Source organism: Corvus moneduloides, chromosome 9 (assembly GCF_009650955.1).
Source record: "Corvus moneduloides isolate bCorMon1 chromosome 9, bCorMon1.pri, whole genome shotgun sequence".
Lineage (NCBI taxonomy): Eukaryota > Metazoa > Chordata > Aves > Passeriformes > Corvidae > Corvus > Corvus moneduloides.
In genome coordinates, this window is record NC_045484.1 from 31,002,188 (window position 1) to 31,029,298 (window position 27,111).

Sequence of the window (27,111 nt, forward strand, 5' to 3'; positions counted from 1 at the left end):
ATTTTGCACCACCTTAACCTTTTTCCTCAGCTACATGGCCACTGGTCTGGATTAACCATGTGCTGTGGGAAAGCACTGGAGCCTCACCCTGTTTCCACCCCTTTGGTAATCTCGAGATTAGAAAAGAGCCTGAGGCTGGAAGGAGAGAGATTAAACAGTGCAAATCATAGAACCATGGAAGGATCTGGATTAGAAGGACATTAAAAATCATCTCATTTCACACCCTGCCACTTGCCACTGTCCCAGGCTGCTCCAAGCTCTGTCCAACCTGGCCTGGGACACTGCCAGGGATCCAGGGGCAGCTGCAGCTCCTCTGGGCACCCTGTGCCAGGGCCTGCCCACCCTTCCAGGGAAGGATTTTTCCCTAACATTCCCATACGTGTGGATGTACCGTGGTTCCCAGGCCTGACTTTTTCTTGTTCCCTGTTCCCCACATTTTACCTGCAGGGGCTGCTTCCAACAAATCTCTTTCCTTCTCACCAGCCCTTCCCATGGCTTTGCCTGGATAAGGATAAAATCAGTTTTCTCGGTGAGTTTTCATGCTGCAAACCACACCAGATCTTTATTATTTATGCCTTACAGGCAGAACTCGTTTCTCAGCACGGCAACTGATGCTGCAAAGGTCCTGAAATCCGGGAGCTCAGAGCTGCCAAGCACAGCCCAGCCGAGGCTGTGACGAAGGATTGCATAAGGGGCTTAGCCTGGGGCTGCTCGTCAGGAGAGCAGCTTTACCTCTGCTCCATCTAAATCCATGCCCAGGACGAGGAATGACCCAGGCTCCCAAAGGCCACGTGTTTCAGCGAGAATTAAATTCTCCCACACCTCACTTTAAAAAACAGGGGCTGAGCTCCTCTGGCACTTGAGTCTCACAGAAATCGTGTGTCCAGTCTCCCCAGTCCCATCTGCTACATGAGCTTCTGCCTTATTTTCCTTGATTTTGGGACACTGCTGATTTCTACTCATTGTTCTGTGACACAAAACTGGGATGAAATCAATGTGCTTCTAAAAATTCCTCCAAGAACTATGTTAATAACAGGGGGAGATTTCCAACCTACACCCAAAATTCTCTGCGTTTACCACCACATTCCAGCCTATGGGAAGGATGTAATTTTGTATTAAAACTCTTAAAGTAGTTTTCTGTAAGGAATTAATCATCTGTATTTATGGCTGACTTTGTTTCTTGCTTAGAAAGAGAACAGGCTTGCAAAGAGCTGCAGAAAAGTAAATAAATAAAAATAAATCTCTTTTTTTCCCTCTAAGTACTTTACTGGGGTGCAGCGACACATCTGAAGAAGTATCTTGTATCTTACATCCTTCTTTATTTTGCAAATTCCACGATTCACTGATATTCTCCACCAAAAAAATAAAAGGCAAAATACAGAACATGAGATCTGACTGTCTTGGCATTTGTGATTTAAAAATCATGCTAAATTCCAACAAATTCTCTCTTGTAGCCTTCTTTAAAGGGTAGGGATGGATGCACAGATTATCCCTTACTTGCCCACTCTGCAGTTTGATTTCAAGCTTCACCTTTGCCTCTGAAATGGGATATTTCCACTCTACTTTAAAAAGTATAAATGTTTTAAAAGCTTTTTTTTTCATTGTATTTCAAGGTACAGTGAGGGGCATATGGTAAAGTGCTTTAAATCACCAATGGCATCAGCTTGGGATTGACAGGACCTTTATATAAAGGTGATTTAACACCAGCTAAGCAATTCCAGTTTGTCATTGATTTGTTCCTGGCAGTAACTCTGGGGCCTGGTTCTCCTCACTCGTATCAGCAAAATTCAGGAGGATGCAATGAAGTCAGAGGCTCAGTGTGATGAGTAAACAGGGATGTAAAATTCCTTAACCTGTAGTAGTATTTGAGAGCATTCTGAGAACAACTCCGTGCCCTTGTGTGCTTCTGCAGACTGGTGTTGAAATTAGAAATAATTTTATTAATTTTATTTCTGGTTCTCCCCATGCTGGAGGATGGGGAGGAGCCAGGATGCAGGGCCAGGAAGAGCAGCTTTGGGGCAGCACAGGTGGAGGGGCTCACCCAGGCAAACCCTGGGTGTCCCAAACCACCCCTTCAGCTGGGTGTGGTGGGTACCACTGCACCCCATCCCCACGGAATATCGCAGAGCCTGTGAGGCCCCTGGCTACTCGTGGGACTGGCACAGGAGCTGTATAAATAGACACCCAAGTACACAAGTTCTTTACATCTGATCTGTTGCTGAATTTATCTTCAGCTTCCTGTGCTCATGGAACATGCGTGAAACCCCGCTGGTGACACTGTTTTCAGAGGGCTCTGCTTGGAAAAGCAAGTGAGAGAATTTATTTTGAGACACCAGGAAGGTGTGAATTGCTTCCGAGTAATTAACTACTTCTGAAGATGGGGCTCAACCCTTTTTTTAAAAGCGAATAATCTCAGTTTGTGGAAGGAGAGCTACTTCATGTCGGTAGTCCAAGGGTACTTTGCACAAAGAAGATTAGATTCTGCCCACGCAGAGCAGCCCCTATTCCGAGGGTGCCACAACCATGCTGCAGGGGGATTTCCTGGGCAGGGCTGGAGCGAGCTGCCAGAGCCGTGTGTGGGAGGTGGAACAGGAGCTCTATTCCCGACTTTCCCGGCCGGGGGGATGGAGTTCACTCACTTTGCTCCAAGCTGGGGAGTGGGAAGATGCTGCTGCTGTGTCTCAACCCTGCAGCAGGCGTGTTCATGTTGCTGCTTGCCCTCATCGTCTGCTCTTTCCCATTGACATCTTTCTGCTTGTTCACTGTTCCTACACCAAACCAAACCAACAGCTTTATTTTCATTTTTTTTCCCCAAATTTCTCTGCTGAAAAATATCCCTTCTGTTGCCTTGTTGGGAAGCAGAAACTGGGTTTGTGTCGAGCTCTAGAGCAGCTGCAAAGGATGAAGATGGTGATGGTGGCCAGCTCCAAACCCCACTTCTGGCTCCCCCTCCTCTGAACTCCAACTCATTCCATGAGCACGTTTTTATTATGCTTCAAGCAGATTAATAAAATACATAAAGACAGATCAATACTGCCCAGAAGCTCAAATGCATTTTCTTGAGCTCATCCACTTCCCAGCAGAGCCCTTTCCAGAAGGATGAGCTTGGTGCTGGCACAGCTCACAGGTACCCACTTGCTGCCTGGCTGTCTGCCAGCCACACCACTGGAGCTAGACAATGCTCCTGCTCATAGACTGACTCCACGTCCACGGGTATTTATGGATATATATGGAGCTTTTTCTCTGGGAGAGATATACATATCCCAGAAAAAGCTGTATGTGCAACAGCTGGCTTTTATAAGGGTAAGTTTAGAACTTACTGAACTGGAATGTGCTGGTGGAGAGGCACAAAGCACAGGAAGGGACAAAGCAGAGCAGTGACCTCAACCAGAGCAAGAATTAAATATTTTAGGATCAGAAATGCCACGTTTGTCACCAAAATGATACAATATTGATCATGTCCCTCTCTGTCCACATACCCCAGAGCTTGTTTACATGGCTGGGGCATTTCTCAGGTCATGCCCAGCATTGCAGGTTCCCCGTCCCACTCAGGGGGACACATGTGACATAGAGCACGTAGCATTTCTAAAATCTTTAATGCTTGGACAAATTCCAAAGCTCACTCTGCTGCTGCTGTTTTTCTCACGTGCACTTTTGGAAATTCCAGTTCCTCAGTCTGGGTTACAAAGCAGCATTTTGAGCTGGGCTTCACCATATTCCCCCTCCCTCTGTCATAAGGAGATTGGGAATTAAGGTTGTGTTCCCAGGAAGGGTGTTGTTCATAATGGCACAGAGGGTTCAGAAATACAGGCAGGGTGGCAAACAAGCTCCAAGTCTGGAGGAAAGTGGAGTTTTTTCGCATTAGGGATGAGCTGAGGGCCCCAGTCCTGCTGTGCTGGTTGAATGGAGTCAGCAGGACCATGTAGCTGCTGTGGAAAGGTGTGGGAAGAGGAAAAAGAAAAGTGTCAAGGATCTTAGAGACAGAGAAATGTGACATTCTGGCTGGTCTCTGTCATCCTGGCTGGCCTTTAAATGGCACACATTAAGAGCAGAATTGTCACAGTGCACTTGGATATGGGTTTCAAACCTACTGAGAACATCCAGGCTGCAACACAAAATCTGTCGGAAATAGCTGATGTTACCACTCCAGTCCATGAAACCTATGGAGGTGAGGAGCAGTGTAGGAATTTTCTCCCATCTCTCTGTTTTCCTCATTTCCTCTTATATTTCAGGCAGTTGTTTTAAAAGGCTGCGATATTAACTTAGCCGCGTTCAAGTGGTGAAGAAGTGAGAAGTCCATAGTCTAAGAAGAAACTAAACAGACCTTGTTCCTCTAATAATTTTCAGATAAAACACCCATGAGATTTCCTTTAATGGGGCTGCAAACACAACTACAGAAGCTTGGTACATTTACATCCAAAATTAATTAGGCTTAATTAGCAATAAACCTCTGGAAATTTTCATTTCCAGAGTCCCCTGGATACATTTCAAACCAGGATGCAGCAAGGTTTTGGATGCTGGAGACGTGGTTGCTCTGCACAGCGAGGAGATTTTGCTCAGCCAACCATGTGACTTTTTTATCACTCAGGGAATGTGAGCACACGTGTTTCAGGAAACTGCTTGCATATGGAACACACCAAATCAGGAACATCCTCATGGAGCTTCTCACATTGTCTCTGTGATCTGTCCATGGCATCCAGCACAGCCCGTGCTTCCATGAGAAAAGGACTGACTCCTCCTCATCCACTTCCATCTGGAAGAATCACTTCTGCTCAAACACTGACACCTTTTTCTTGTGCGTTTTCCTTAAGCTCATTTTAAAAAATGCAGGAGGTGAGAATCCCGGAAAACAGCTCTCCCTGTAGCACTTAAACCCCTGATGCTCACTGACCTCCCCTGCTCCTCTACCAGCCCTTACCCCAGGGCTCTTTGCTACCAGCAGACCAAACCTGCCTGTGCTGGTGCTGCCCTTGTGTGTGCAGCCCTCAGCTCATGAACTTTCCACCACCATCAGCGCCAGGCTGGTCCCAGCAGCAGGGACAAGACCCATGGATGGGGTCTTCTTGGGTGCTGGGATGGGGTCCACAGCTCTGTTGTCCATTCACCAACACCTTGACCAGGAACCATTTGCTCTCTGCCAGACTTATTTTTAGGCAGGAGGAATCTGAAGCTTGTGCAAATGTTTAAACACGTCTCTCCTGAATTATTCAGTGTACTTTGCCTGCTCCTGGAGTTAATTCAAAGAGAGGGCAGTCAATAGAGCTCTGACATTCACCGTGGGGAGGAGGTGGCAGAGGGAGCACCGACAACCCCCTGCCCTCTCCACCCTTCCATCCCATGGGCTCCAGCTCTGGGCTCCCCTGGCACTGCTGTCCAGAACCAAATCTGAGCAAATTTGCCTTAATTTAAAAAGTGACCCTGTGTGGGCACAGCACTGGGGACTGCCGTGTCCTGAGCTACAGGTGAGGCTGCAGCGCCTGGCTTAAGAAGATCCAAGGAAAAACCCAAGCAGTCCTCATGGTTTTCTCTGTTTTCTGCTCTGGTTGAAAGAGGCTTTTTCCAGTGGCAGATGCACATCCCTGTGCATCAAAAAACCCGAACTGCAGCTCTCAGCCTCCTGAAGTCAAAGGAATTTGAGATTTGGATTAGAATTTCATCTATAAACTGAAGCACAGCTGTGAGCCAAAGCCCTCTGGAGGAGAGGGGTCTTTCCTCTGGTTCCATCACTCCCAGAAGAATTATAACTTTGGGCCAACATCAATTAAAGGCCTTGTATAAGAGTGTATTAATCCACATGTGGGTCTGTGCACCTCTCCTGTTCCTGTGAAATGTTATGAAGAGCAGATTACGTACCAAGTTGTGCAATCCTGGCTTTCTCATCTGCCCCAATACAGAAATTACAGCAGTAACTTTGCTACTGCACCACACTGGAACACTCAGCTCCTGCTGAGTACTTTTGTCCCGATCAGCCATCAAATAAAGTTACAGCTTCCCTTGGTGAATCAAGCTAATGACAAACTGCAGGGTTTACATATAACCCAACAACTCAGCAAGCAGCTGTTTCCAAAATGTGAGATACAGGCAGAAACATCTTATGGAGAAAGGAGAAGGGACTCTGTTCCCACACTACTCCTGGGCACTGCTTTTCCCAGTTCCAGGGAAAAACAGGACAGTACAGACAGACTTCAGCAGAGTCTTCATTACACTCCGTCCAACATCTACAGGCTCACGCTGAGGAATTGCTTAACCAGACATAAACCTATTTTCTGGTACGTCTAATATTTGCATGGGGACATTGTGAGTAGGCTGCTCGGTTTGTAAAGATGTTTAATCATGAAGGTCTGGGTTAAAGTTCAAGTTCAAGTGTCTGCACTAAGCTGGAGAAGATCTGAATGAGCAGCAATTAAACCAGTCTGACTCATATGGGGCACTGCTGGACTTTGAAATGACTGAGTGCTTGAAGCTCTGTTGGGGAGGATTCTTTTTATTTTAGTCCAAGAGGAATAGAAGGTACATTTGGAAAAAAGAAAATTAATTTTGGGGAAAGGCAACATCTTCACCTGGTTTCAAGGCTGAGTGCCTGCAGACAATGGATGCTTTTTATCCTGCTGCTGTCAGAAGGACCAGGCTGCTCCGAGCAGCAGCTCCCACCCTTAAAAGGCTGAGTTGTGGCTGGGAGCCAGGAGCAGAGCAGCCGTTCCTGTCTGCAGCCTCACAGCCCCGAGGAGACATCACAGGAGCAGAACTGCTCCTCTCCTCATGCGGAACGTGGGTGGGAAGGCGGCGGCGGCATCCAGATGGGAAAAGGGACTTTCCTGATGCAAAAGCCTGAGAACCACTGGGTAAGAACAGACCCATCTCGAACAGCAGCTGAAACACGGCACGAGAAACTGCGTTGCCATGGGATCAATCCCAGGAATCACAGAAAGCTTTATCAGAGAGAGGATGTTCCTCAGGGACCTTGTTTCTGAGGCTGTATCACTGGATGCAGGCTGTTTATGTCTTGCTTTAACATGCTGGTGGGAGGAAGTGCTCTACTGCCAAAAGAGACTTTGAGATTGTGCAGCAACATTGGACAGCAAACCCACCAGTCTGTCCTGTTCCTAGATCAGTAGGAAGCTACAGGAAAAAGAGATGGACTCCCTGTCCACCGTGCTAGAGAGGGACATAAACTCCAGTAAGTCTGACTGGAGAGGTGATGTTTTGAGGCACAGCCAGTGCTTCAGTTCCTGTCCCATGCCAGAGCTCAAGGCCATGCTTCTTGTGACAGGAAATGAGAGGCACAAGTCACTGGGGCAGGCTCTGTGCCCTGTTCAGCAGCCCCAGATATGTTTCCCATGCACAGCTCTGCTGCACATCCCTAAAAACGACACGGGTTGGTCATTAACCCCAAACCTGAGCCATGGCTTGGCAGGTGAGCAACTGTATTCCTTGGATCCGATCCATAACAAACCTCAGATCTGCCTCTGAGCAGTTATCTTGCTTCCTGTGGGAAGGACAAGAACTTTATGGTTTCTCTAAGGAGTCACCACCCTGACTGTTTCCATCAGGAAGCACCTGGAGCTGTCCCTGGGGCAGCACCATGAGGATCTGGCTGGATGCACCTGCTTTTCTCCCAGGAAAGGGGATGCTCGTTCCCTGAGCACCTGCTGGATCCAGAAATAGGTAAAAAGAGAGCCCCGGGCAGCCTGGGAGCTTTCAAACGCTCCCATCTCCAGGATCCCACAGCTCCTCCTCTCCCATTCATCCTGGAATGGGAGTGTGGCACGGCAAGGAGCACAGCAGTGTTGCTGTGGGACAGCCAATGCAGAGATGACCAGTGCTCCTTTTTGGGATAAGCACATTCCTTCCTGCCTGCTCAAGGGGTGCCTGTAGCCTTCAGAAAGAGGAAGCTGAGGCTTGACTCTGCTCAGATTTTAATCTAGAATTTAAACTCTTGGTAGCAGGATATCTTTTTTTATCGTTTGCAGTTCCTGGTGCGGCAGAGCCCTCCTCCAGAACCAGCCTCGAGCCTCTGCCACAGCACCAGTAATAATTTCCCCCCTTTAAGTGACGCAGGCTAGCAAAACGTTCCATCACAGCTGCACAGCCCCGACCCCGCCGGGCTGGCCCCAAAAACTTCCAGTGAGGAGCAGGGAAGTAAAATACCATCTTCTTACCATCTCGGGGCTAATCCCTGTCCTCTCCCCCGAGCAGCAGGGAAGCACAGGGCAAAGCCCTGGCTGGACATGAACTATCCAGCCCCGAAGAGTTTCTAAACACCACTGGGTCAATGACCACTCCGAACGTCAGGATCAGAACAAATGGTGACCTCTGGAAAGTGCTGCATCAGCCTCGCAGCCCGAATGCCATCTGTTCCTCGGGGAAGGGCAGGGATCTGGGAAACAGGCGCTGCACGAACATTTCTGCAGGGTTCCGGTTGCTTTATGCAAAAAATCTTGGGATTTCACACTCTCACCACAAGCCGGCCCGCGGGGCCCCTCTGCTGTCGTGTCCCAGCACTGCAGAGTTAACTCCCGTGCCACAAAGATCAGCACAGGCTCCCTGAAAACCGCCTCATTTCCACGGATTTTGATGACATCGCTGTAAAAATGACCCAGGAAATTCAGTCTCCCACCCACTAAGCTGAAAAGCCCGGAGGAAACCCTGCAAGGGACTGTCCCAGCTCCATCACTAACTCACTATCTGAAAGAATCCACGTCCCACAGCTTATTTCCATGGGGAGACCTATGGGTTACAGTAGCCAGCCTAGACTGTGGTATCTTTAACAAAAAATATTAAAAAGTATCTTAAGAGTGTTTCATTTTCTCTATTGCTGCAGAATCATTTGTTCTGTTACCAAGTATCCCCCACTGAGCGGCCCCTCTGTGGGTTAATATTCACCAGGCTGCACAGGACCCTGCTTCGGGAACCATTCCTGAAGGCTTCCAAAGCACAGCATTTCTGGAAGCCCTCCCGAGACAAAACAGCCAATAAAGAGGCAAAGTGTATAATATTTTATTGAAACGAATTTGGCTTTTATGCCAATTTATTCCAGGTGAAACGAGCACACTCCAGTGGAGCAGGACGATGCACGTGGTGGGTTTGGTGGCCCCAGGATGCCGTGAAGCTCAGATGGCTGCCATCCTTCAGTTATCACAGTACTGTACCTTTACAAGAGACAGCATCAGCACTGTGATAACTGAGCCAGGGCAGCCTGGCAGTCATTGGCCCCTCCGTGGCACTGCCGAGTCCTTGGTGTCCTCCTCCCTCAGTGTCCCCAAAACCCCGCGTCACCCCACAGGTGAAAGCCTCAGGAGCCTTAACACAAAGTGGCTTTGCAGCTGAGGTTCACTCTAGGAAATTATCCACATAATTAGTGTTGTTTTAATGACCACGGTGGCTTCTGCAGCACAGCTCAAAGTGGTTTTAAGCAGCAGCTTCTTCTGGGCAAATCCACCCACGTTGGATTTAATGGAGAAAGGGTAACCAACCTTCTACACAGGGGCAGCCCTTTCTCCCCCTTAAATCCAGCCAGCCAGCAGCACTCTGCTCATGCTGCTCAAGTATTGGGTGTCAGGGAGCAGCCAGGCAGTGGGGACAGTGGCAGCCAGCCAGGAAAGCTGCAGGAGCCACTCTGGGACAGCAGGATCACCATGGGCACGACCCCGAGGGCGGCACCGGCACCGTGCCCTGAGCCCACCAGGCTCCTGCTGCCAGGAGCTGGGATTTTCCAGCCCATCCCACACCTTCACTGGGATCATCTGGAGTTTGGCACGTGTCTCCAGAGCCAGCACGGCAGATCCTCCCCGTGCCCTCTGAGAGGAGCAGCTCCCAGTGCCAGCTACACTCACAGGGGCTGCAACTGCAGGAAGCAAAGAGGGGCTACGGCGTGTCTGAGTTGGCATTTTTAGGTCATCAAATCCACATAAAAACATTTGAAACACACAATCCCACTAATTATAAGTTAAATTATAAGCTGCCATCAACCTGTATTTACTCCCCCCTGTTTTTTCACTTCCTTAAAAACAGGCACTGCTGAAAAGATCACAGCACTATTTCTCCACGCCCCACTTTGTTGTGTATTTCTGCAACTCTACCCTCCTCCTTTGTCTTTTTTTCCCTAAAAACAGGCATTCCTGAAAACATCACAAAACATTTTCTACACCCCTAATGTTGCCTGAGGCAATCGGATACATCAAGTTCTGAAATGAGTTTAAAAAAACACAACGGTTTTATGTTGCCAAAGTTAATGTGTTACTAAGGTTCCAATAAAAGTCCATTTATGATGTCGATGGACTCGAGCAGCACAAAAAGCTTCCATGTTTCCACCAGGAGGAAGCAGAAACTCCAGAAGTGGGGGTTTTTTTATCACTCTAAATAACTTACCTGGCAAAGAGAAGGTGCTGAGATGTTCCAGAAGCTGTTTTAAAGAGAGAAACACGCAACACTCGGCTGGATCCAGCCATGAAAACGCTGCCTTACAAGTTTGCAACTCCAGAGGGCAATGGAGAGGCAAACATGGAATATCGGAGGAGCAGCACACAGGGGAAAAAAACATTTGTACATTTTAAAACAAACTCCAAACATACATTACATAAAAAGGGGACAGTCAACAGATTATGCAATGCTGACGTAAGGCAGCACAGATGACTTCAGCATGCATCCCCAAACTTGTGGATTTGCCACAGTTTGTGGATTAATCATTAAGGAATTGGCTGTTGCTAGGAAGGCACAACAAAAACTTGCTAAAAATATTAATGAATTCTGTCCATGCAATGGTGGGTTTTGAAAAGGAAAGGAGCTGCATGAGCAATGAGCCCTTGGCTCTCACTCTGAGGTGTCTTCACAGCACCATTGGTATTCCAGGTGAGGAATTCTAGTGATTTCAGTGGCATGGCTTAAGTGTAGGATTGGGAATTCTACATTTCACAGGCTGAGGCGATGAGAGAAGAATCACTGTTTTACAATTCAAACATGCTTTGATCACTCTATCAGGATTTTACTCTGTGCTCCAGCAGTTACTTATCATGGTATTAAATGGAGAGGGTGGACAATTCCTCCCCAGCACCCTCTGGCACAGCCAACTGTTGGAGTTACACCCATATTCCTAGGGCTGGTGCCATTTTCTCTGGAGGATCCAGCTCTTGCCCCAATACAAATAGAGTTTGTTGTCTTGCATCTCACATACACACACACACTGATTTTTGCTTTGCTTCAGCCAGACTAAAGCTACAGAGACCTGATGCAGAAAGCTTAAGTAGGTTCTCCATTTATCTAGAAAAAAACACCTTTTTTTCAGCAAAAGCCACATTAGTTTTGGAGTCCAGCACACAATTTTGTTTTTGTTGTTGCTAAGGCCCTGCATATTTCCATACACTTTAAAAAAAAAAAAACCCTCTACTTTCCAGTGTCTGCTGCCAGTTCTCACCTTTGAAACCCATTTAAGCTGGCCTGGCTGGTTTTTAAACTCCAGTTCCACCTCCTGCCCCTTTGGGGCTGGTGACATTTTTTCACTTGTTTCATAGGAACGAAAATTCCTTCAGCATCACAGCGACGGGATTGGGGACATTCCCTGCCCACAGCCCCAGCGCTTGTCCCTCCCCACCCCTACGCACGGGTCGAGGATCTTCCAGCGCTGCGAGCTGCTCTCAGCCTATACGGGCTCATGAGGCGTGTGGGGAGCAAACCTCATTTCCATCTTCCTCAGCGCGGCTTGAACGCAAATCACGGCGAGCCTGAAGAGGAAAGAAAACAAACAGCTCGTTACGGGGATACAGCGGCGTGACGGGCGGTGACACGGCCGCGGTGACGGGCACGGAGGCTCTGAGGGGCGGCGGAGCCCGGGCCGCCCCCGCCGCTCCCTCCCAACTTTGCTTCGAGGGCGCTTCCCGAGCTTACCTGGAACGGGGGCGGGGGAAAGCCGTGGAGCAGCCGCGGGACGGGACGGGACGGGACGGGACGGGTCGGGACGGGACGGGATCCCCCCCATGCCCGCAGGATCCCGGGGGGCGCCCCCCGCGCCGCTCGCCCCTCAGGAGCGCCTGGACCCGCCCGGGGCAGGGGGGGCGGCGGCCCCGCCCGCGCACCCCCTGAAAATGCGAGTGCGCCACGGGGCAGCGCCGCGCCCGGCGCCGCCGGCCCCGCTCCCCCCGCCGCCGGCCTCCCACCCCGCGGTGCCCGGGGCCGCGCCGGGCCGGACCCACCTGCGGGCGCGGCGGGGCCGGGGCGCGACATGACGCAGCACGGGCGGGCGGGCGGCGTGAGCGCCGCCATCTTGCCGTGTTTATGGCAGCGCCGCGCGCCCACGTGACCCGCGCCCGCTTCCGGGGGCGGCGCGGGGGCGCGCGCGGGCGGGAGGGGGCCGGGAAGCGGCGCGCGCCCCCGACCGCGGGCACGGCGGCACCCGCGGGAGCGCGCACCCGGCACGGCCCCGGCACGGCCCCGGCACGGGCACGGTACGGCCCCGCTACGGGCACGGTACGGCCCCGGCACGGCCCCCGCGGTGTCCGCGGCAGCGGCGGCCACGCGTATGACACGCGTGTGCACAGGCACGGTCGTGCACGGACACAAGGCAGCGCCCGCCGGGACAGCGCCGGGAGTGACACGCACGCAGTGACACGAACACGGAGTGACACACACACACAGTGACACACACACACAGTGACACACACAAGGAGTGACACACGCACACGGAGTGACACACGCACACACAGGGAGACACACATGCAGCCGCACACGCAGAGGGAGTCACACACAGACACACAGCGAGTGACACGGGCACACACAGGGAGTGACACGGGCACACACAGGGAGTGACACACGCGCACACGCAAGGAATGACACACACAGAGCCACACACACGCAGTCACACAGACGGAGTGACACGGGCATCCCCACGGTGTCACCAGCGCTGAGCAGCCCCTGGGCACGGCGGGCTGTGTGTGCCAGGCTCTGTGTGCCAGGCTCTGTGTGCCAGGCTGTACGGGGACAGGCTGCTCTTGCACGCTGCTCTCCCAGCCTGTTCACAGGCTGTGCACCATCTCCAGGCTGTGTGTGCGCGCCGCCTGTGCATCCACAGGTTGTAGCTCCCCGGGCTGTAGTTTTCCAGCTGTGCATTCACAGGTTGCACGCCCACAGCGGTTTTCCGGCTGTTCGCAGGCGGGGCACCCATAGGTTGTACCCGCAGGCTGCAGCCGCGGTGGTCGCGGTCCCCCGTGGGTCCCCCCCCGGCTCCCAGCGGGCACGGCCGTGACGGGCGTGCGGGACGTGCCCCGGGAGCCGCTTCCATGGGCAGCAGGGCTCCGGCCAGCCGGGATGCTCCGGGCCGGGGTGCGCCGAGCCGGGATGTGCCGGAGCGGGATGGCCCGAGCCGGGATGTGCCGGACCGGCATGTGCGGGACCGCGGGGGCCCCGTCGGGCCGGGGGATGGGCGGGCGGCTCCGGGACTACAAATCCCAGGGTGCCGCGGCCCGAGGGGGCGGGCGGGGGGAGCGGCCGCGGGGTCCCCCCGCCCTGCTGATGTGTCCGGGCGGTGCGGGGGGAGCGCGGCCGGGGCGGCTGACGCGTGTCCTGCCCCGCAGCGCTCCGGCGCCGGCAGCCGGCCATGGCCTCCAAGCTGCTGCGCGCCGTGGTGCTCGGCCCCCCCGGCTCGGGCAAGGGCACGGTGTGCGAGAGGATCGCCCGCAGCTTCGGGCTCCAGCACCTCTCCAGCGGGCAGTTCCTGCGGGAGAGCCTCGGCGGCGGCGGCGGTGAGTGCCCGCGGGGCCGCCCCGTCGGCACCGGGAGCGGGGGGTCCCTGCCCGCGCATCTCCGGCGGGGCAGCGCTGGGATGGGCTGGGGATGACCCCCGAGTAGGGGTGGGGATGGAGATGAGGGTGGGATGGAGACGGGGATGGATGGGGATCCATCTCCACCGCGGGTACACCACAGGTTGTTTTCTTTCCGTGGATTTGGCACGGCTCATTCATCGCCTGCTCCCTCCAGCCGGAGCTCACGGAGCCGCTCGGGAAAAGCGGGGTCTGATGCCGTGAGGTGCTACGGGTGTGCGATAGTTTTGTCTGTGCCGGGTGATTACGGCTCCGGAGAGGGCGGTGTGAAAAGCCCACCTGGCCGCGCAGCGATGGTGAAGGGCCGGCGGTGCCCGGGGACTCGGGGCATGTGCTGTTATTAATAACTCCATCCTGCCCCAGGTGGTGTCCGGGAATGGATGGCAGATGGCTGGAATGCCGGTGCCCGCGCGACACCCGCGGCGGGAGGGATGCATTGGGAAAGGGCATTTGTCCACGGGGAAAACCTGCCGGGAATACCGGTGCGTGTCACCGGGTGCTCTGGCCGGGTGCCAGGAGCGGGGAGTTGCAGGAGATGGGTGTCAGCACCCACCCCGCACAGCCACCCCTGGAGACCCGGGTTTTAGGGCTGGCAGCTCCCAGGCAGGGCAGTGCCGCCTGTCCCGTGTCCGACATCCAAATCCAAATGGGATGAGCTGTGCCTGTGCCCCTTGGCTGGTGAGGGGCTCCTGGTCCAGGCGAGGCTCGGGAGCAGCCGTGCTGAGCCCCAGCTCGGCAGGATTGGGCAATCCCAGCGTATTTCTTTTCCTGACACTTCCTTCTCTCCTCTGCTAATGTGTGAAAGACCGACCCGGGAGGGAAGCTGACTCACCGGGCAGGGGAACGGTGAAACGGCGTCGATGCAAAACAAGAGAGGATTTAGAAGTGATTTCTATTCTAGAAGGATGGCAAAAACAGGAAGGAAAAACAGGGAGGGTAAAGTTTTGGAGAGGTGCACAGTCCAACAAGGGCGTTGCACACAGCCCTGCGCTGGTCACTCATGTAAAAATATCCATATTTCCTTTTGTAAATAAAAAGGACAATAATATTTCCTTCGGTGGGAGGCTCAAAATTTGGAAAATCCCGATGAGGGCACTGGCTGGAGAACAAAAAGCTGGGCTGAAAAGCGATCAGAGGTGCAGCGTGTGGAGAGGGGCAGCACAGGGAGACTGTGCCCACCTGGCAACTTCCACAGCCAAGCTCTGAGCCACTGACTGTCCTGAACTTCACATCTCGGAGCATGCTCTTGCTATAGAGCTCCTCTGGGGACCCTGGAGGAGCAAGAAGAGTTAGCTGAAGGTGTCTTGGGTACATTCACATGGAAACAACAGGGAGAAATGCAGGGAAAATTACTCAGAAGGAAACCAGCCGTGGTTTGGTTCATCTGGCGTGGCATTCGGGTCCCACCTTTGACTCAGCCTCTGCTTACAGCTCTCAGTGAGCTCCAGTTATTTGGTTTTATTTTTTTTTTTTTTTGCTATTTGCTTTGGACAAGCTGTTACATGACTATGCTGCCGTGTGCCAGCTCCGAGGGAAACGAGGTGGAAGTGGCTCCTCTTCCCAAGTTTATCAGCTGCGTCACCGGCTTGGCGCTTCAGGGGAGCTGGGGCTCTGCAGAACCAACAGAGTCATTACAGACGCATCATCCCAAAGGCAGCTGTGAGTCCGGTGTTTTTACAGGGATCTTGGCCCGAGGTGTCAGTGCTCCAGGGATTTTCCTGCTGGCCACTGCCAGGCATGAAGTGGCCGTGGCTGAGGGTTCGGGATCGGGGGCATGGAGGGTTCCAGCTGCTGGAGGGAGGCTGAGCTCCCAGCATGGAGAGCGTTCCAGGCCCGCTGCTGGAGCTGGTGTTGGCAGTCTCAGGGAACAGAGAGTCACTTCTGAGGCAGGTGAAGCAGCTGAATGCATGGCTGCTGCTGAAGGGCTTCGAGTTGTGCTCCAGCAGCCCCAAAGTACATCCGCCCCCAGCCATGTGTCTCCTAATTAGTGTCTCTCAGCAAGTGGCTGCTCTGCTGTGGGAAAAGGCCTTTGTAGCATCTTGGAAAAGTTACAGGCCGTGTTTTTGGTGCCAGGCAGGGGTGCTGGAGGGTGGTGAGCCATTTCCTTGGCCAGCACTTGCCCCAGAACCCAGGTGGTTGTCTCTGGTGTTGGCAGCATCCCAGGGTCTTATCGGCACGCTGCAGTTCATTTGCAAAACAACTGAATTGCTTGTCTTGGCCTTGGCTGAGGGTCTGAGGGTCTGTGGGCCTTGTGTCTGTCCCACTGCTCCCTTTCAGGTGCTCTGCTGGAGCCAGAAGCGGCTCCAGTCCCCTCCTCGTGATGGATTTCCTTTGTGAGCATCCACCAAAGTACGCACAAACCAAAATTCCCAGGGGGATGTGTGCACAGCCCAGCCCCACGCTCCTTCTCCCCACCTTTCCCATGGATTGTGGTCTTTGCTGTCCACACTGGCCTGGTTTGTGGCCAAAGCTGAGCCCAGAGATGCAGCTTGCCAACATTTCCATTTCCCTGCCATATCCATGTGTGTGGGAGCAGTGTTCCGACCACAGGGATCTCTCCCAGTCCCTGCTGACAGACCCCACTGTCCATCCAGCAAGCCTGAATTTGGGGCCACATCAGGCTCCAACCCCTCAAAATGATGTCCTGATGCTGAGGGCGGAGTGGGAGCGAGGGCCCCAAAGGCAGCATCTGTGTCAGGAAAAAGGTCCCAAAACTGGGGTGACACCTGTTGTGGCTTAACTGTGGTGATGCACTGGTGCCCTGTTCACTGCCGGGGTTTCTCCTCTCCATTAGCTCCAGACCGTGTAGCTGTAGCCTAAATAATAGGAAAAAAATCCTGGAAAAGGTTTTGGATAGGGAGAAAGTCTGGGGTTGTGGTGCAGGCTCTGTGTTTGGGAACAGCCTCTCCTCCAGCCTGTCCTGCCTGGCCCTGGGTGGCTGCTGGGTGGCCTCGGGGCTGGGACACGTCCCTCGGGGCTGGATCTGTGCTGCTGTGATAAGGAGGGACAGATCAGGGTCGTGTGGGGGAAGCTGGGGAGCTGGAAGTCCCGTGAGTTATAGGGCAGATTAAACCCACGGTCATCAGATTAATGGGATTAAAGCAGGAGTCGAAAGGCTGGGTTTGAGCTCAGCACTCTGAGGAGTGCTTTGCTACCTGGAGTAACTGCAGAGTAAAGCCTGCACCCCCTCTGTGACCCAGCCACAGCAGTGGGGGTTTAGTGCTGTAGGGTGAGCCCCAGCTCCTCGTGGAGGGACTCCCCAAACCCTGCTCCCCTTTGGAATGAGGCCAGGGAGTGCTGCACCAGGGGGGTCTTACCTGGGGCAGGCTGGGCTGGGGGCTGGGAAGGGGATAGCAAATGTGAAATTTGGAGTTAAAGCTGCCTGGAAGAAACCCCAAGGTTTCTGGGAGGTTGGGATGATGCTCTCCAGCACATCCTGGCTGCTGGGGCTCTGGAGAGCTTTGCAGGTGCTTCCTGTAAATCCATGCCCATTCCTCCTTGGAGAGAGGAGATGTGGCAGTGCTTTGGAGGAGGGAGAAGCTCCAGGAGCTGTCTGGGAGCAGTCAGCAGCGTGCTGGTGTGTGGCCTCCTGTGGTGCTGCATTCCATGGCCCCAAGCTGCTGTGTCCCCCACACACAGAGGAGACAGAGGAGCAGCAGGAATTGTCCGTGGTGGAGCAGGGGAGAGCTGTCCATCTGTCCTGGGGGCATGGGAAAGCTGCAGCCTCTGGGCTGCGGGGCTGTGGGGCTCTGCCCTGTTCCCAGACTGTGTTCCCAGCCCCAACTGTGGCTCGGGGTATTTCTGGCTTGCAGCTCCAGGCCAGGCTCCAGCAGCCCTGCTGAGCCACAGCTGGTCCCTGGGATGGCCATCTGTCCTCAGGTGACAGCCGGACCTTCCGTGACAGCTCCCAGCTCCTGGGATGTCCATCCCTCCTTGGGGTGACAGCCAGACCTTGTGTGACAGCTCCCAGCTCCTGGGATGTCCATCCCTCCTTGGGGTGACAGCCAGACCTTGTGTGGCAGGTCCCAGCTCCTGGGATGTCCATCCCTCCTCAGGTGACAGCCGGACCTTCTGTGGCAGGTCCCAGCTCCTGGGATGTCCATCCCTCCTCAGGTGACAGCTGGACCTTGCCCAGCAGCTCCCGGCTCCGCGGCCTCCGGCTGTTCCCGGGAGCAGCCCAGCCCTGCCAGCGAGCTCATTCCCTGGGAGCCTCTGGCACCGTGCAGGCCATGTGAATAAATACCAAAAAACACAAAAAACATGGTTTTTATAGCGTCGATGCCCTCGAGGGCTCCGTGCCGGTTGCATAATCCACAGGGTGTTTTTTCCATCGGTGCCCTTCGCTTTCCCCGGCAGGAATGCTGCCGGCAGCGCCGCTGGTGACGTCTGGGCAGTGACAGAGAACTTGTCATTGAGAAAAGGTGTTTTCTGCTCGCTCCCCGCGGGGCCAGCTGGAATTCCTGCCAGGATCGGAGGCAGCGGGATGCGGTGCCGGTGCCTTCGGTGACTCAGCCCCGCGGGCCGTGAGTCAGCGCTGCCCCGCTCCCAGGCAGGTTGGATGCTGGATCCCAACATTCTGTACTCCTGGCCCTGGTCCAAGCAGAAGGAGGCTGGACCTCTCTTCTGGTGCCGGGAGAAGGACTCGTCACACACAGCGGGGAAAAATCTGTGCCTTTTCCAAGCAGATTCTTTGGATTCTGGATTAAACCTGGGAGCGTGGCTTGTCTGGGAGCCCCACCTGCCCGGTTTCCCAGGCAGGCCCCATCCCCACAACAGATCCCAGGAGGATCTGTTCAGGCTGGTTTCCCCTTAGATCATCAGATGAACGCTCTCCAAGAATTGTGTATCTTGCAAAAACCCCTCCTGCAGCTGAGGAATCCATCCCCAGCCAGGTGCACGTGCTGCCCGCTCTGACATCTCGCTGCAGCCTGGAGAGCCGGAGCCTCCTCCAAATGCAGGATCCTGGGGATTATTTTTAGAGAGGACTCACGCTTGGAGAGGGCTGAAATGTGCTCTCCTCACCACAAACGGTGCAAAAAATAGATCATGAAATTGTTCATTTCTGGTGACAAGTGCTACTGCAGCTGCTATGGGAAGACAGCAGAGGAGGTGTCCATGGGGTCCTGCTCCCAGAGGAAAGGGGCTGGAGCTCTCCTTGGGGCGGGAGCAGGACTTGTCACACACAGGGACATAGAATATTTGCATTTTCCAAATGGTTTCTTTGTGTTTCTGAGGGGCTGAAAGAAAATCACAGCAAACTTCCAATCATGGAATGCTTTAGGTGGGAAAGGACCTTAAAGCTCAGCCCGTTCCACCCCTGCCATGGGCAGGGACACCTTCCACTGTCCAGGCTGCTCCCAGCCCCAATGTCCAGCCTGGCCTTGGGCACTGCCAGGGATCCAGGGGCAGCCACAGCTGCTCTGGGCACCCTGTGCCAGGGCCTCACCTCCCTCACAGGGAGGAATTCCTTCCCAATATCCCAAATAACCCTGCCCTGGGCAGTGGGAAGCTGTTCCCTGTGTCCTGTCCTTCCATCCCTGGTGCAAAGCCCCTCTCCAGCTTCCAGAAGCAGCTGAGGGATGTGGGAGAGCCAGGCAGGAGCCCAGGAACGTGCACTTACCACAGTTATGTTCTTAAGGATTTGATCTTGGGAATCATTTTCTTATCTGAGCTTTTCTTAAGTGGAGACTCTGCAATCTTTAAGCCTGGGGATGGGAAGCAGGCTCAGTGTGTTTGGGACAGTCCTTACCTGTGCCAGGGTCACCTGTGACCACATCGGAGCCATCTCCTGAACCAAAGAGCTCCCGAACCAAAGGAGCACATCCAGTTCTTCTCTCTCCATCAGCTGAGGGCTTGGCTGAGCTCCAGCATGTTCCTGCTCTCAGGTATCTCAGGAATTCCCATTCCTCCAGCTCCAAAAGGACCTTGTGGCCTTTCCATCACCAGCAGAGCGACGCTGCCAGAAATCTCTTGGAAGGCCAGGCAGAACTTGAGGGGGAGTGATATTTTTTAAGTGGAAATGTCATGATTTCTTTTTTCCTCATCTATTGCTTTTGGGTTTTTCTCTCTTACCCTGAGCAGAAGCTGGAGTCCTGGCAAAGCAGTACCTCGAGAGAGGCCTCCTGGTGCCCGACCACGTCATCACGCGCGTGATGATGGCAGAGCTGGAGAAGCGGCGGGAGCAGCACTGGCTGCTCGACGGTGAGTCCAGAGGGGAAATCCCAGCCCCCTTGGGAACGTTCCTTTGCTCCCAATGGTTTGGCAGTCCCAGGAGAGAGAAAAGCCTGGAGGTGGGAGGAGAGGCAGGGATGTCTTCCTGGAGCCCTCAGTGTGTGCATGTCCAGCTGAGCACGTGGCCAGGAAAGGGAAGGGCAGGGAGAGGAGGTGGGTGTTCCATGAAGCACAGCAGGGCTGGGGACACGCCAGGAAAAACCTTCCACCACCTCTGTGCGTGTGTGAAGCAGCTCCTCCATCCCAGCCCAAAAGCCACCTGAGCTGGAGGGGGAGGAGATGCTGAGAGCAAACAGCACAGCCTGGGGTGCCTGGCCATGGCAGCAGGGCTGGGACGGGGATCAAAGAATCCCAGAGTGGCTTGGGTTGGGAGGGACCCTAAAACTCATCCAGTGCCACCCCTGCCATGGCAGGGACAGTTTCCACTGTCCCAGGCTGCTCCCAGCCCCAATGTCCAGCCTGGCCTGGGACACTGCCAGGGATCCAGGGGCAGCCCCAGCTGCTCTGGGCACCCTGTGCCAGGGCCTGCCCACCCTCCCAGGGAACAATTCCTTCCCAATCTCCCATCCATCCCTGCCCTCTGGCACTGGGAAGCCATTCCCTGTGTCCTGTCCCTCCAGGTCCTTGTATAAGGTCTCTCTCCATCTTTCTTGTGGGCTCTATTGAGGTCTTTAAGGTCCCTTCCAATCAAAACAATCTGGGATCTGTGATTCTCTGCTCCAGCTGCTCACTGGCTTTTCCAAGGAGCACAGGACCATTTTACTGCAGTATCCTTGATGCCCTCCACATAAACCAGCAGCTTGTCCCCAATCTGTGCTCAGCACTCTGTTCCCTTCACGTTTTCCCTTGTCATTCCAGCATTTATCCCTGTTCTGCCGCTGCCTGTGTCCTCCTGCATGCCCCCAGCCCCCGTGCAGGGACAGCAGCCACCTCTTTGAGGCAAACCTGAGCCCTGGGTGTCACATTTAGGGAGCTGGTGCTGTGGGAGCTATTTTTTCTCGGAGCCATATGGTGGAGTCTGCCTTTCACACCACTTGTGCCGCAGCGGGGCTGGGACTGCAGCTCTGGAGCTGCCTGACGGATGAGTCTGGCTCCATCCTTGCTGCTTTCCAGCCTCTCAGTCCAATTTCTGTCCTGCTGCCTGCCCAGGTTTCCCTCGGACGCTGGGACAAGCCAAGGCTCTGGATGGGATTTGTGAGCTGGACCTGGTGATCAGCCTGAACATCCCCTTCGAGACGCTGAAGGATCGCCTGAGCGCCCGCTGGGTGCACCCAGCCAGTGGCAGGGTCTACAACATGGACTTCAACCCTCCCCACACCCAGGTAAGAGCCCCTGGAGCCTCCTGGGAGCCATCCACAGAAGGAAAAGCTGGGAGAAGCCGCTCTCCGCAGGAGCTGGGATCCTGAGGAGGCATCGGGGGAGCGACCCTGGGTAGAAGCTCTGAGCACCGTAAGGAACTGTGCTAAATGTTCACCAGGAAAACGGGATTTCTGCATGCAGGGCAAGGCACTTGGCAGCTGCAGGGTGGGTGATGGGGTCAGTGATGTCCCTGTGTGGCTTTGTGTCCCCTCAGGGCGTCGATGACCTGACGGGAGAGCCGCTGGTGCAGCGCGAGGACGACAGGCCCGAGGCTGTGGCTGCGCGGCTCAGGAAGTACAAAGATGCTGCCAAGCCGGTGATAGAGCTGTACAAGTGAGCTGGGCACGGGGAGAAACCTCAGCAGGGCTGTCAGAAGGGCACCAGGGCTGCTTGTCCCATGCTCACACCCCAACATCCCAAAGAGCCCTGGCACGGCCCCTGGCAGATCTTAGGGGCCAAGCTCTGGCCCTGGACGAGGCCTCCCTTGGAGGCCTGAGGATGATCCAAAGAAATTCCCAGCTCCTGTTTGTCTTGCTGGGCTCCACAAATGGGAGGGGTATTTTGTCCCAGATCCAGGGTGGTCCATGCCATGAAAAATCCATCCAGGGCCCCAAGGGGTTTGGTTGAAGCATGGGGAGATTGGCAAGAGGGCAGGAGAAGGGAGAGACCCTGGTGCTGGCTCAGATGGATCTGCTGGGAGCACAGCGGGGTTCCAGGGCTGGTTCCCCTTGTGGGGCTGTTGTCCCCTGCACCGTGGGGCTGTTGTCCCCTGCACCGTGGGGCTGTTGTCCCCTGCACCGTGGGGCTGTTGTTCCCTGCACTGTAGGGCTGTTGTCCCCTGCACTGTGGGGCTGTTGTCCCCTGCACCGTGGGGCTGTTGTTCCCTGCACTGTGGGGCTGTTGTTCCCTGCACTGTGGGGCTGTTGTTCCCTGCACCGTGGGGCTGTTGTTCCCTGCACCGTGGGGCTGTTTTCCCCTGCACCATGGGGCTGTTTTCCCCTGCACCGTGGGGCTGTTGTCCCCTGCACTGTGGGGCTGTTGTCCCCTGCACCGTGGGGCTGTTGTCCCCTGCACCATGGGGCTGTTGTCCCCTGCACTGTGGGGCTGTTGTCCCCTGCACTGTGGGGCTGTTGTTCCCTGCACTGTGGGGCTGTTGTCCCCTGCACCATGGGGCTGTTGTCCCCTGCACCGTGGGGCTGTTGTTCCCTGCACCGTGGGGCTGTTGTTCCCTGCACTGTGGGGCTGTTGTCCCCTGCACCATGGGGCTGTTGTCCCCTGCACTGTGGGGCTGTTGTTCCCTGCACCGTGGGGCTGTTGTCCCCTGCACTGTGGGGCTGTTTTCCCCTGCACCGTGGGGCTGTTGTCCTCTGCACCGTGGGGCTGTTGTCCTCTGCACCGTGGGGCTGTTGTCCCCTGCACCATGGGGCTGTTGTCCCCTGCACTGTGGGGCTGTTGTCCCCTGCACCGTGGGGCTGTTGTCCTCTGCACCGTGGGGCTGTTGTCCCCTGCACCGTGGGGCTGTTTTCCCCTGCACCATGGGGCTGTTGTCCCCTGCACCATGGGGCTGTTGTCCCCTGCACTGTGGGGCTGTTGTTCCCTGCACCGTGGGGCTGTTGTCCCCTGCACCGTGGGGCTGTTGTCCCCTGCACCGTGGGGCTGTTTTCCCCTGCACCATGGGGCTGTTGTCCCCTGCACCATGGGGCTGTTGTCCCCTGCACTGTGGGGCTGTTGTTCCCTGCACCGTGGGGCTGTTGTCCCCTGCACTGTGGGGCTGTTGTCCCCTGCACCGTGGGGCTGTTGTCCCCTGCACTGTGGGGCTGTTGTCCCCTGCACCGTGGGGCTGTTGTCCCCTGCACCGTGGGGCTGTTGTCCCCTGCACTGTGGGGCTGTTGTCCCCTGGCCAGTTTGGGAATGATGGATTGCTGTAGGGTGGCAAATCCCCTGCTCAAAGGGCATAGAAGCCCGGGAGTGTTTTTAAGCGCATGGGGGGCCAAAATTGCCCTTGCAGGGGAAGGGGGAGGATCACAGACTCCCGGAATGGTTGGGCTTGGAAGTGACCTTAAATCCCATCCCATTCCATCCCCTGCCATGAGCAGGGACACCTTCCACTGTCCCAGGCTGCTCCAAGCCCTGTCCAAGGTGCCTGTGGACATCACTGTCCTCGGGATGGGCTGGTCCTGACTTCTCCCACCTTTTTTCCAGGAGCAGGGGCATCCTTCACTCCTTCTCTGGCACAGAGACCAACAAGATCTGGCCCTACGTGTACACCCTGCTGTCCAGCAAGATCCCACCCATTCTCTCGGAGGAGGAGCACTAAACAGCTCGTGCCAAGGACCAGGATTTCATTCCATCATGGATTTGGTTCCCAGCGCAGTGCCAGGGCTGTGCTGGGGTTTGGTGATCACAAACTGGGTGACATTGGCGGATACCAGTTAGAGCCAGGATCAGATCTTTGTTTAGAAGGTCAAGCCTGCTGGAATAAGGGGCTTTTTCCCTCTTTTGGGGCTATGGAGTTTTCCTGCCCGTGGTCCATCCCGGATTGGTGATGCTGACCAGGGCAATGGTCATTCCAGGTTTACACAGCTTTGCCATGGTGTCCTTGCCATCCCTTTCCAGCCCCCAATCCCTGTCTGAGCCTACATGTGCCATCCTGTTGCTCCACAGGACCGTTTACTGCTGAGGACTCTCTAGGCTGAGGGTTTTTTCTATAAATTATTTTCTATTAAATGGATTTCTCAGAGGAATAAAGCTCTAGAAAGCAACACTTAGCCCAGCGGGAATTTTGGGAGCAACGTGGGAAATGTGTGTACCACAAAGCTGAGAGACATGAGGATCACATTCCCAGTGTTAATGCACGTGAAAGAGGGAAAACATTGGGGGTGAAACACTCTCTTGTACTCCTTCCATAGGGAGAGCTGAATTCCCTGTTAAAAAGCTGCTGTATAGGTTTTTATGGAATGCTGTGAGGATGAGCAGGATCTGGGCTGGGGATGAGTTGCACTCCTTTGTGCTTTCCTGGTTTATAGCTTTTAATACGACAAGATAGTGATGTCCTAAGAGTTTCTCCCAAAGATTTATCTCCACGTGTGCTTCAGTTTTGGGGAGCAATCAGCTCGTTCCACCTTCTGTGCTGCCTTTGTCCCCGAGGTCCCCTGGCCAGGGGTCCCTTTAGCTGCTCCTGCTGTGTTCCCCAGCAAAGTGACTCCCTCCCCATGAAATCCCAGAGATCTTTCCTTCCTTGGGATGCATCCAGGGCCATGCCCAGGTGTTTTCCCACGATTTACAGCATCCTTGGATTGTGTTGGGGCCCGACTTTTCTCAACTGGAAGTGCTGTCACCCTCTTTCTGTAGGACGCAGTATCCGAGCAATGGGGACGTTCTCCTCGTCTCCTCAAGTTGCCTTATTTTATAAACTATATATTTAAGGAAGAATAAAAGCAGGATGCATATTTGTAAAGGTTTAAAAACAAGAAGTGCTGCATTTTAGGATTGCCTTTTGGGAATTGTGCATGGAGCTGCTGGATCCGCAGGGAATGCTGCTTCTGCCAGGGGGGCTCACGGGAGGGCAGGAACCTGGCACTGCCTGGCACCTCTCGGATGCATCAGAGCAGCCTGGGCACCTTCCTGCTGCTGGATGTCCCTGGGTTTATTTGTGCTTGGAGAGGGGCCCACAGCAGGGAAAGGGGAATGACCGGAATTTTTAGGGATTTTTTCCCTGTGCGAAACTTTGGCACCTGCCTGGGTTTTTTTATTTATCCCAGCTGAGCATCCTCGTGCTGACCAAGGATCCCCCAACATTTGCTTCATCCAGGTGCTCTCCCAAATGGAGCCAGAGCAGGATCACTGCCCACATCCCACCTGCTCCTCCCCTGCTGGGGGAGAAGCCAGAGTGCTCCCACACCGCTCTGAGTGGGAATTTTCCAGGAGGGAGCAAAGGGATTGCCAGGTCTCACTGCTGCCCCAGGAGGCCTTTCCATGCCCCCGTGCTGGGAGGCTGCAAATCTTCCAGCCAGCAGTGAAATCCTATTTCAGAAAGATTTGGGATTTTCCCACGACCCTGGGATGAAGGTCTGGGCTGGTTTTAGACACAAATCCACAAATAGCCAAAACCTTTGTGCTGCTTTCTTTGGAACAGCTTGGGACAGGAGGGGAGGAGATTTTGGGGTTTTTTTAGGCTAAAAGAGCAGCTGAGTGCTGGGCAGAGGGGCTGCTCCCTGCTTTGCCTTGCCCTGTCCTCATGTCCCGTCCTTCCCTCCTGCAAAATTCCTCCTGAAGAGAGATTTCCATGCAGCCCGGAGGCAGGACAGGGTCTGCAGATGCCTTTTCCAGGCTTTGAGCCCTATATTAGATGTACAATCCCGTGGCTGTGCATGCATCCAGCCCTCAGGATGGATTTTTCTACCAGACTCGTTGCATTTGCCGAGACCAAATTCCAGCAGGGATGGGGCCCTGTCCCTCGCTGTCCCCCTGCCGTGCTCCCCTTTGGTATTTTACTGTGAATCCCAAACCTTTTCTAAAGCCACAGCAATTTTGTACTGACCCAAGATACTGTGTGGAGGGAGGAGGCTCTCCGCCCTGGAATGTCACGCCGAGTTTTCTTCCCGGAGTTTTTTCCCGGAGTTTCCTCCCGGTGAATCGCTGCAGCTGTGTTACTGCTCTCAAGATGTAAATAAAGATTTTTCTCCTGCTGATCCCTGGCAGAGTCTGTGTGAGTTCCACCTTGCCAAGGCAGCGGGGCAGTGTTGACCTGGAGTTTCTTTGTAGGAGCTGAGGAGGAGGAGGAGAGGGGAAGAAGAGGAATCAGAGCATCCCTGCTTGAACATGGAAAACCCCTCGGGTTTTGGGCTTGGACATAATGCAGCTCTTTGGGTCCTTTACTTGAGAGAATCCAAAATATTGGTTAAAAAGCCAGTTTGGATGAATTCATTTGCTCCTGCCCTCCCACCCTTACCACAGAATCCCAGAATCCCGGACTGGTTTGGGCTGGGACAGCCCATCTCATTCCACCCCCCCCTCCCATCGCACATAAAGTGGTTTTAATTTCCTTTCTAACTTCTCCCTGGTAAAAGCCCCGGGGAGCATTAGGACAGGGAGGCTCTGGCTGTGTCTTGTACCCCAGGTAATCCATCTCGCGTAGCTGGAATTGGGAATTAAACTCCCCGGAGCTGCAGTGCCTCCTCCCAGTGCCACCAGTCTGCTTTTCGCTTTCACTCCCGAACAGCAGCTCCGGGCACTCCCTGTTTGGAGTGAGCAGAGCCTCAGGAATGATTAATAGAGTGGGAAAACAGGGTGATAAGCAGGGAAGCTGCTGCCTGGGAGGTGGGAGAGCCCCAGCTGGTGGGGGGGGGATGTCGCGGTTTAGGGTCGTGACAATCCGGAGGCGGAGCAGGGATGTGTTGCCTGCGGGCAGCTCCGAGGGCAGCGGCAGAGAAATCCAAGGAGGAAAAATATCTACGCAAGCTAGAAAATGAACTCAGCCTGAAAACAAAAGTTGGGAGGTCAAAAAGCAGAGGAATATGAGCCAAAATCCAGCTGGGATCAAAGCCTTGGATTCTCCCCAGTGCTGTTGGGGGAGCTGGGAGGGCACAGGGGACACGTCCCCATCCTACAGCCTGACCTCAGCCCGTGCTGGAACGGCAAGGAAAGGGAAACGGCCTCAGGTTGCACCAGGAGAGGTTTAGATTGGATATTGGGGAAAATTCCTTCCTGGAAA

At 54.5% G+C, this 27,111-nt stretch overlaps 1 protein-coding gene and 1 long non-coding RNA gene across 2 annotated transcripts; one reads left to right on the forward strand and one right to left on the reverse strand.

Annotated features, from left to right (window-relative positions):
* Positions 1 to 1,295: 1,295 nt before the first annotated feature.
* On the reverse strand, positions 1,296 to 11,869 carry LOC116447854. The gene is made up of 2 exons (XR_004241714.1): positions 11,598 to 11,869; positions 1,296 to 5,617 (listed from the first exon to the last, which is right to left on the reverse strand). It is a non-coding gene; the product is annotated as an uncharacterized LOC116447854 (long non-coding RNA).
* A 1,633-nt stretch (positions 11,870 to 13,502) lies between these two features.
* On the forward strand, positions 13,503 to 26,091 carry AK4 (adenylate kinase 4). The gene is made up of 5 exons (XM_032118167.1): positions 13,503 to 13,730; positions 19,890 to 20,009; positions 21,189 to 21,361; positions 21,613 to 21,731; positions 23,601 to 26,091. The coding sequence occupies exons 1-5, from the start codon at positions 13,586 to 13,588 to the stop codon at positions 23,713 to 23,715; spliced, it is 672 nt and encodes a 223-aa protein (XP_031974058.1). The 5' UTR covers positions 13,503 to 13,585; the 3' UTR covers positions 23,716 to 26,091.
* Positions 26,092 to 27,111: the final 1,020 nt, after the last annotated feature.

What these genes read in the sequence shown, in the direction of transcription:
- AK4 (XM_032118167.1), top strand. Translation starts at nt 13,586, where the DNA reads ATGGCCTCCAAGCTGCTGCGCGCCGTGGTGCTCGGCCCCCCCGGCTCG. An exon ending in GCAGCACTGGCTGCTCGACG is followed by an intron (nt 20,010 to 21,188) that starts GTGAGTCCAGAG and finishes CTGCCTGCCCAG; the next exon opens with GTTTCCCTCGGACGCTGGGA. An exon ending in CCGGTGATAGAGCTGTACAA is followed by an intron (nt 21,732 to 23,600) that starts GTGAGCTGGGCA and finishes CCTTTTTTCCAG; the next exon opens with GAGCAGGGGCATCCTTCACT.